The 9,611-nt window shown below is 55.9% G+C and overlaps 1 protein-coding gene across 2 annotated transcripts; it reads right to left on the bottom strand.

The window, feature by feature from the left end:
* Window positions 1-4,074: 4,074 nt before the first annotated feature.
* On the bottom strand, window positions 4,075-9,152 carry TSPAN1 (tetraspanin 1). Of its 2 annotated transcripts, XM_071564955.1 has the most exons (9): window positions 9,083-9,152; window positions 8,869-8,933; window positions 7,429-7,635; window positions 6,953-7,027; window positions 6,145-6,243; window positions 5,633-5,773; window positions 5,076-5,159; window positions 4,750-4,820; window positions 4,075-4,236 (listed from the first exon to the last, which is right to left on the bottom strand). In XM_071564955.1, the coding sequence occupies exons 2-8, from the start codon at window positions 8,923-8,925 to the stop codon at window positions 4,767-4,769; spliced, it is 717 nt and encodes a 238-aa protein (XP_071421056.1). In that variant the 5' UTR covers window positions 8,926-8,933; window positions 9,083-9,152; the 3' UTR covers window positions 4,075-4,236; window positions 4,750-4,766. The 2 variants fall into 2 exon arrangements, with proteins under 2 accessions (XP_071421056.1, XP_071421055.1); XM_071564954.1 differs by lacking the exon at window positions 4,075-4,236 and having other exon boundaries at window positions 4,616-4,820.
* Between the last annotated feature and the right edge of the window lie 459 nt (window positions 9,153-9,611).

Here is a 9,611-nt window from a genome sequence, read left to right as displayed (position 1 = left end):
CTCCCCAGCTGCCTCCAGCCAAGGCCAAACCCTGTGGCGCTGAGCCTCTGCCAGAGCACCACAGGCAAGGGGAAGGATCAGGCTGCTGGGTCTGATTGCTCATGGGCAAAGCCCTGCAGACTGATGTAGACTCGGGTCTGACACCATACTGTGGCCACCACCTTGAGGTGCCAGTACGTGAAAACTGCTGTGTGAAATGAAGGCATGATGCTAGAAACAGCTTAAGCCCCTGGAAGTGGGAGCACCTGTGCCAGGCTTATGGAGAGCCTCAGTTCATCACCCTCAGGTGATAGTGATGCCAAGACACATTTCCCAAGTGGCTCAGTCCCAGGGAGCTTGTTAGATGAGCCAGATTGCTTCCCATCCTATCCTTTTTTGGGGGTCCCATTCAATTCCTGACACAGCCTGCCAGTGCTGGGGAGTGCCTGGCTGGCAAGGAGCTGGCTGGGTGACTGGCCTGTTGTGTCCCCTCTCTAGGAAACCCAACCCTCTGGTTCCTACAGCTCAGCTCCATGTGGCACCAACTTTAGCACATGCTGCCCAAGCTGTGGTTCCCACGTCTCACCCAGCCCCCTGCAGCGCCCCCCCCCCGCCCCCCAGCCAGGCCTCCCCGGCTTTGTGGAGCCCTACAAAGGAGAACCTGTCTGGGCTGCTCCATGTCCCAGGAGCTGGCTGATAATTAAACAAAAGCAAAATAGCTTTGGCAAGAAACTTGACCTTTCCAGAGCTTGTAGGGGGTGGGGAGTTTTGCATAATTTCTGGTGCTGTTTATGAGTTACAGTTTTTTGTCAGAGATCTCTGTGCTGTGGGAGCAGGGAATCCCCATGCTCCATTGATGGGCTGGTATGTGGGAGACAAGGTCCAGACTGACCCTTCCCATGGCAGATTGGTCCCTCTGTGCCCCACAGACAGAAGGAAACACCCTCCAGCCAGATCCTACAGGAGGATCTCTAGGATGAAGAGATCTCAGCACTAGAGCTATGCTGGATGTGGTGACCCCATCCCCTTCCCTGTATTGGAGGGAGTCAGTGATGCTGTGCCCAGGCTACTGGCATCCAAGCTCAGGGAACTGATCCTAAATTTTCAACATTCTGTCCCTCATAAAAAGTCCTGCAATGCCAAGGTGCCCAAACGCTCCCGGGAAGTGGTTCAGCTTGGCTTCTCCCTTTGATCCCAGCTGGCAGGGGCTGGGGGGCATCCTTCCCCTGCACCCAGCCCATCCCTGTTCCTGTTCCATGGTGTACCTCCCAATTCAGGGCTGCCACCTCCTACACCCACACCTAAGGCTGGCAGCAAATTAATCTTCAACTGGGTACCCAGAATTGTTCTCGTGATCATGTCTTGCCCAGCATGGCATTAATGATTAACACCCTAGGTTCAATGTCAGCTTCTGCCTGCTGCCTTTTGAATTGCTCTTGCATCGCCTCCTCTGATATCCCCACAAATAATCAGGGCAGGGAGCTGCCTAGAAAGCACCCTTGGGGGTTGGGTCAGCACTCTGACACAAGTAGGAGGGAGAGTAGGAGGGAAGCCAAGGAGAAAGGCTGTGCCAGGGGAAAGTGTGCATTGCCTCACTTCTTCCCCTGGGCCAGCCTGTGCCCTTCGAGGATGTCCTCTCCTCCCTAATCCGGGAACATCCTGGTGAGGCTGTTACGCAGGCAGGGGAAATTACCCACAGAGGGCACTCCTTGGGCAAGCTGATGCCAGATGAGTTTGCTTTTGCATATTTGCTTCCTTTATCAGTACAAACCCAAAGAGGTACAATTCCTCCTTCCTCTCACCTGAACCCATCAACACTAATTCCCAGGAAGGAGGGTGTGGCTTCCCCCTGCCAGCACAGCCCCCTGTGGCAACCAGGGTTTGGCACATGCTGGTGGAAAATGCACCCTACAAATCTGGGATTTTGGCCCACATGTGGCACCCATCATGGCAGGGCAGTGGCTTCACAGGCACCCCATGGGGCTTCTGGGGGTGTCAAAGGCAGCTCTTCTGCCTTCCCCATATGGCCAGAAGGTAACAGGGCACAACTCAAGGACGGGGGAGCACCAGTGGGGGTGTGGCTGAGGACAACAGTGACCAGGCTCTGGGAGGCACAGGGCACTGTGTAACTGCTTGCCCAACATCTCTGCAGGGAGACTTTACCCTCCTGCCCTCCCTCACCCTGTGTTGGAGGTGGAAAAGAAGAACCACCACCCTGGCACACACCCAGATACTCTTGGTGTTTGGACAACTCCTGACATCTTCTGAGGGGCAATAAGGAAGTTTCTAACCCTAACACACATGTCCTTAGAGACCTTTTGACCTCATGCTTCCATGGCACAACTGCCAGTTTCTGGGGTGCTAGGCTGGGAGAAGCAGACAAGTCTAAGGGATACAAGGTGCAGAGATGTCTGGTGGCACTCACATGGGTTAGTGGGCTGGTGATGGTATGAGATCTCCTCTAGAGAGCACAAAACCTCCAGTACTGCTTGGGCAATGGGCAATGGAGAGCAGGTGTACGTGGGGGCACAGGGGAGGCTGTGCCAGTCTGGCTCACCCTCCACTGCTGTGCTTTCAGCTGCCAGGGCAGCCAAGAGCCACAAAAGGCAATTGGGAGAAATTGCATCCGGGAGGAGAAACTGGTCCTTCGAGTTTTCCCAGCTGGTGGAGAGAAGGAACAAATCCAGTGGTTGCAGAGTTATTGATAAAACTCAGTGCCACAGAAAGAGCCTGTCCTGTCCCACCAAAATGCCACAGCCAGGAGGAGATGGAAAGACAAGAAGCCACTGGCCAGCTAGGCATTGCCCCCAAGCCTGCTCCACCCCACAGGGGTGATGGTGGGAGAACATGTGCCAGGAGCCAGCTTTTGCAAGGAAGCCCCATTAAAAGAGAGCAGAGTACCCAGAGGTGCCAACCAGCTCCTGGGCACCACAACACCTGTGGGAAGGTGGGCAGCACCATGCTCCAGGCCACTCCTGCATCCTTTGAGAGGGAAAAGAAGCATAAAAGCCCTGAGATCACACATGAGGTGACACCAGTTTATGGCAGAACTGGGGCCTTCAGCTATCCAGTGAGGATGAGACTGTTTTCTAGAAACTTTCCCCTGCTGTGGGGCAGGGCCAAAACCCATGTTCCCAGGGCTGAGCCACTCAGGGTGGGGAGTAGGTGCCTTTGCCTATCCCGCTCCCATCAGTGTGCTGGATAGTGCTGGGGAGACGCCAGACCTCAAAGGACCACAGCAGTGCCTTGGTGCAGCACTAAACCTGGCACAGGAGCTGATAAGGGGATGCCATGGCAGGCATGGAGCAAGGCAGTGCAGGGAGAAGCTGTTTGCACACTGACTTCCTGCCCCACTGCTAATTGCCCTGTCCTTCAGCATCACCCTCCCTCCGTCCTTGTGCTCCCCTCTACAATCAGGGAGCCTCATGTCAAAAATGGGGGGAAGCAGCCCTTAGGAACACCCACTACCCCCCAAACCCCACCCCACCCCCACCCCAGCTCACTTTTGAAATGGGAAAACTGAAGCAGGGCAAGCAGATCCTCAAGGGAAGAGAAGGAACAATGCTGTGGAAAGAGGGTGCCTGTAAATGCCCACAGCCCACCCCTGACGCCCCACCATCCCCATACCTAGAGGGACTGCAGGTGCACCAAACAGACAGTGCGGGACAAGGCTGGGGAGGGAGATGCTCAGAGATTAGGCTGGCAGGATCCATCCCTCCTCACCCCCCCATTTCAGTCTCCTGAGGCTGATGGGGAACACAGGAACGCCCCAGCCAGCCTTGCCTTTCAAGCCAAGCTGGTGCTTCCTCCATGAGCGGTTGCTTTGAGCAAGCAGTGGCTGTTGCAGAGGGCGTGTGGGTGTAAGGCTGCTGGTGGCCCCCACTGCTCCCTGTCTGTTGTGCAAACACTGGGCTGCTTGTTTCCAAGCACCTGAGCAGAGGAGAAGTCACAGGTAAGGAGGGCAGGACTTTGCTGCCTGCAAGGAGCTGGAAGGAAATGTGAGGGGGAGGCAAGGCAGTTCCCACCTCTGCACTCCCCCAGCAGAAGGTATTTATTAAAGGCAGCCCCAAGACCAACTCCAGAAAATACTTTTTTTCATACATGATGAAAAATTTATTTGCATTTCTTTACAGCATGGAGAGGGGCCCAGCCATGAAATGACAGGGCCAAGGACCACCAAGGATGTCTTCATGCCTGGGCAGGGGCAGAGACCAGCTAGCCCCTCTTTCAGGGCACCACATGGCAACAGGATCAGGGCTGGCAGAAAAAAGGTGCAGGAGTAGATACATGCCCCTGTGAAAGGGTAGTTACCACCTACAATGCCTTGGTCCCGGTTCAATAGTGCGATGCAGGGGAGCATAGGGCAGCTGCCCACCCTGTCAGCTCCCACTTAGGTGCACAGTGGGTACAGTGAGGGAGAGGTACAGTGCCCACCTGCAAGTTTATTAAGGCATTGCTGTGTCCCTGCCAGATCAGCAGCCCTGAATGGCCCCTATGCTGCTTTATCTCCTGCTGACATCAGCTAAATAGACCAAGCAGCTTCTCCCACCCGACCCCCCAGCAAAAACCACCCCAAATCACTATGTACAGACTCAGTGTGCCATATCAGTACAAAAATATACACAAACTCTACAGATTCCAGCTCAGTAGATCAAAGTACAGCTATAAATCACAGTGCATAGGACAGCATCAGACCCAGAGAGGGATGGGGTCCCCCCAAGAGTATGGCACGCCATGGGTGCACCCCAGCATGGGCAGGGGGCAAATCACCTTCCTGTCTCATGGGGTCATTTCTCATCCAGCCGACAGTACAGGTACATGGAAACCGCCATAGCTGCAATCTGGAGGTGGCAAGATGAAAGTCAGCCCCCCTAAACATGCATTCTCCCTCCCCCTTCCCAACATGGGTTTGAGTCACAGCCCCCCATTCCCAGGGCACTAAGGAGGAAGACCTGGATATGCCCAGGAAAGAAGGCTCAGTAGCCTGGAGCAGATGGTGATCCATGGGGCTGTAGCAGCCCCACGGCTCAGCTCCACGTACAAGGAAGAGGTAGCATAGCAATGCTGAGGCAGCATAGCAATGCTGAGGCACTCACCTCCAAGGCAGCAATGCCGGCTGCCACACCACCCGCCACTCCTGCATTAGTCCTGATTTCTTCCAAAATCTGGTCAAAACAACCCTGCAGGCGGCAACCACACAGATGAGGATGAGCAAGAGAGGCTGTCAGCACACAGCATCCCCAGAAAGGGAAGTACACATCTCCAACCCAAGAGCACAAAGCCTTAGAGAAGTGTCTGGGGGCTTCAGGGGGCAACTTGGCCACTTCTCATGTCAAATACTGGGAGAGGAGGAGCAGAAGAGGAAGGGAAGACAGGGAAATCACACAAAAAGGCAGTGTTCTGGGTGCTGGGTTCATGCCCAGCACCAGGCATCCCACCCTGCTCCCTTTAGAAGCAGAGCAACCATAACAGTTTTGCTTGTCTCTATCAGAGACAAGCCAAGGTCACCACAGCAACCCCCAGGAGTTAAAGTCCATGGGACCGCCACATCCAGAGCTGAGGCTGGAGCTACAGGACAGGTCTCCATCCATGTGCCCAGGCACACCCCAAATCAGGCTCTGCCAGAGGGCAAGAGCCACCAGCATGTCCATACCGTGACATTCTTTTGTGCGGCAACCGTGACATTGCAGGGCTTCACCATATCACAGCACGGCTCGGGGTAGGTCCCATCATGTGTGTTATACCAGACAGAATCATTGAAGTCTGTGTAGTTATTCAGGCCACAGCAATGGACCTAAGGGGAAGAGAGAAAAAGGGTTCAGGAGAGCATCCTTCACAGCTACCTCCAGGCTCTGACACAAGCTGGACCCCACTGCCTCATAGAGGGTGTCACCCAGCTCCACCCAGCTCTGCCAGGGTGCTCAATAGTCATCTCTGGACCAGGATTTTGTCCCACACACTATCACACATCTCTCACCCCAGCCACGGGACCCAAGCAGGTAGTTCCCAGGTACCAGAGAAGCTGATGAGGTGGTGACAGATCAGCACATCCAGGACTGTGATGGTGTTCCCATTCCCACCCCACTGGCCTACCCAGGTGTACACCACTAAGCTTGTGCTGGGAGGATCCTGACACATAGGTGAAAGTCCAAGGGCTCAGCACACCTTTGTCATGGTGGTATTCCAGATGTGTGTGAAAGTGTCATCCACCCCGTACTTCTCCTTCAGGATAGGGGTCACCACAGCCGACAGCAGCGACTCTGCCTGGAAGAAGATGCAGAAAAACACCATTAGAGAAGGTCCTGGGGAGCACTACAGGGCTGAGCAACCCCATACTGGTCTCAGCCTATGGGGAGGAGACCAGCAAGACCCAGCATGGCCAGAAGTATGTCATACTGTATCCCTCTGACCCACAGAAAGCCTGGCCCCTTCCCCACTAACCAGTGCTTTATGGCACCAAGGTCACTTATGACCAGTGAGTCATCTGATAAGCAGTGTTAAGTGAGGGAGCCAGGAATGACGTTTTCCCTGCGGCTGACTCCTCTAGTGCCTAATGAGGCAGTCACCATTCTCCCCAGGTGGTTTCTCAGCTGCCTAATAAGGGGTTGAGTTTGCTCAGCATCAGGCACTACGGACTTCCTTCCCCATATAGCTCCTACCCTCAGAGATGAGGAGTAGTCAAGCCTAATCTGGTAATGGACCAAGGGGCTTGAGAGAAAGAAGTGGGCAAAACTTGCCCTAAAAAAATGAGAGTTATGGTACAACAGGAATCCCTGTTCCCACCATCCTCAGCCCAGCCAAGCTACCCCAGCCTGCCCACATAGCCCATGCCAACACCCTCTCCTCCTGTAGCAGTGCCCATCCCTCAGCTTCCCCATCCATGGGCAGTATTGCCACCCCATGACTCCTGTTTTCCTAAGGGGTAGGACAGGTCCCAGAACAGCCCAACCCAAGACTCAGATATACCACTCACAAGACTTGTGTAGACCAGAGCCACCACAGCAACAGCAACTTCGACAATGAAGATGATCAGCACCACTGAGAAGAACTAGGATACAGCAAAGGGAGGGAGGTCAAACTGACAGCCAGAACCCTCAAGGACCCCAGGAACCCATCTCTTTCCACAGGACCTCAGGGCTCAAGCCCTCCTGCTTCATTGCCTTCAGCTTTGCTCCAAGGCAGGAGCAGCACAACCTTGGGGTTCTCCAGTGCTCCATCTGCATGGGGCTGAGCTCTCTGGACACACTCCAAGAGAAACTGCAGCTCAGCACCACTTCCTGCCTCCTCTGACCCTTTCTCTGGGCAGACCTTGAGTCCAGCACCGCCTTTCCAAGGTCCACCCAGACTGCCACACATGGAAACATCCACAGTGAAATCTCCCCATGAGATCTTCCCTACCACAGACCCAGCTCAAATGAGGCTTAGTAAGGAAGTAAGTCAGGTCCATACCATCATCAGGAGACACTTGCTCTCCTTCTGGGCACCGTAGCACCCAAGGAAGCCGATCACCAGCAGGATGGAACCAATGACGATGAGAACATAGCTCACATTCACAATCTGCAGGATGCTAGAGGACAGTGTCCCAAATATATCCACAAATGACTGTCCATCCACTTTGACCCAGATGCCAACTCCTAGGAGGGTCCCACCACAGAGCTGGGAGGAGAAAGTCAACATCAGCTTCCAGGTAGACAAGAGATTTGCTATTTGGGAAGGTCCTGGCACAGCTATTTCTCCCCTCTGCAATTTTTCAACATACCAAAGCAAGACTTTGTGGCACTGCAGGCACCCTCAGGGCATTGCCACTGCACACGGCGGGGGGGGGGGGGGCACTGCACACGGCGGGGGGCGGGGGGGGGGGTGGCCAGATGGGTCAGTACTCTGAAACACACCCCACCACCAGCACATCCCCTTTGTGGTGTCACAGCTGCCCCTTTTCCTCAGTTCGAGTGGTTTCAGTGCCAGCAGCAAGGCAGAATGCCCCATGAAGGGCAGCCAAGCCAGCAATCCCACCAGCCCTGCTGTGACCCTAGAGGGGCTCACATGGCCAGTTCAGACACTGGCCACCATCATTCTGCCACAAGTTTCACCACCCAGGGCACCTGCCTGCACACCTACCCAGACAAGCAGCTGAGCAGCCCCCAGCCCTAGATGCTCACACACTCCTGGGCAAGGTCAGCTCCAGGCTGCCTTCAGTGTGTCCCAGACCTGCCCTCTCAACCTTTCCCACCACCCCAAATCCTAGAAGGAGCTTTAAGGACAGAGTGTTTCACCAGAGCAAGCCTGGAGGCTCCACACCTCTCCTTCCCAAGGCTGTATCCTACCACACCCTTTTCCAGGTGGCTTCACTGCTCCTGCAGAGCCAGGGCTCTCCAGAGCACCACTACCCTTTGGCCTGTGTGGGAGCAGAGCCTGCAATGAGCTCTGAAAACCTTTAACCTCCAAGAGCCCCACCACCACTGGCCACAGTCACACACATGGGCTGCACCTCTACAGAGACATGGGTCCCAAGGCAGGGACCCAGCAAACCCCTCTGCTCTGGGACACACAGCACTTCTTCCCCAAGCTTACGCACAGCGGCACATAGGCAGCTGACGCAACAGCCGCTGTCTCCAGAGCCCAGCACATCCCTATTGGAATAAGGCCCACCCAAATTCAGGGCTTTATCCTTCAGTTTGGGGCCAGACACCAGATCTCATACCCCAGCAGGGTCCCACAGGCACAAGTCCCACACACATTCACGCACCTGCCCACACTCTCTGTTCCACCGCTCACAGAAAGAAACAGGGGCAGGAGAGCCCAGCAAAATGGGTTGCACCTCCCCACACCCAACTCAGGGCACACCCCAGGTCCCGCTCCCACAGACCCCAGCCCACAGGGTGCACTTACAAAGATGGCTAGGTTGAAAAGGATCATCATAACCTTGATAAAAGTGAAGAATCCCATCTTTGCACCTGGGGAAAGTAAAGAAGTTACTAGGGCAAGCCCCCACCCTGGCACAGCCGCTGCCCTCTCGCAAGCAGGGCTCAGCTCCCCTCCAGGGGAGCCCGGGGTGGTCTCCTTAGACTAGGAGAGCCGGAGCCGGAGCCGGAGCCCAACCTACCTGAAAGGGAAGCAGATCCGAGCAACCCAACCCTAACTCAACCCGCTCTGCCGCCACCGCTCTGCCGTCGCCGCTCTTTATAAGCGGGTGCGGCCCCGGGGCCGCCCCTGCCGCCGGAGCCCCCCGCCCCGTCCAGCCCCGCCGGGGCCACCCCCTGCAGGTGTCCCGGGGATCCTGATGCCTTGCTGCCCTCTGCAGGTATCGGGCAGGCCGGACGGCTGCTGCCCGCGCCCATCGCCTCGGCCCCTTGGCGGGCCGTGGGGGATGTGATGTCCCTGACCCGCTGCTTCCGTGAGCTGACAGCCCCAATGGGTCGCACAACCTGCGACCCCGCTTAGTCCGCACCTGACAGAGCCCCGCGGAGCAGGAGGCTGGGACTCCTGCGATGGGGACTTTAGGGGGCAACGATATCAGCCGGTGAGGCTTCACCCCATGTCGGATGCTGCAGCTGTGGGGGTACCACCCCACTGCACTCCGCAGGCACTCAGCAGCTGTGCTGAGCACTGTGCTTGGGATTTTCCAGCTGTGG

The sequence above is a fragment of the Pithys albifrons genome, chromosome 10 (assembly GCF_047495875.1).
Source record: "Pithys albifrons albifrons isolate INPA30051 chromosome 10, PitAlb_v1, whole genome shotgun sequence".
Classification (NCBI taxonomy): Eukaryota; Metazoa; Chordata; class Aves; order Passeriformes; family Thamnophilidae; genus Pithys; species Pithys albifrons.
This window is presented reverse-complemented; position numbering and strand designations above follow the sequence as displayed.

What these genes read in the sequence shown, in the direction of transcription:
- TSPAN1 (XM_071564955.1), bottom strand. Translation starts at nt 8,925, where the DNA reads ATGGGATTCTTCACTTTTATCAAGGTTATGATGATCCTTTTCAACCTA. An exon ending in GCAAGTGTCTCCTGATGATG is followed by an intron (nt 7,028 to 7,428) that starts GTATGGACCTGA and finishes GCTGTATCCTAG; the next exon opens with TTCTTCTCAGTGGTGCTGAT. An exon ending in CCGCACAAAAGAATGTCACG is followed by an intron (nt 5,160 to 5,632) that starts GTATGGACATGC and finishes TGCCGCCTGCAG; the next exon opens with GGTTGTTTTGACCAGATTTT.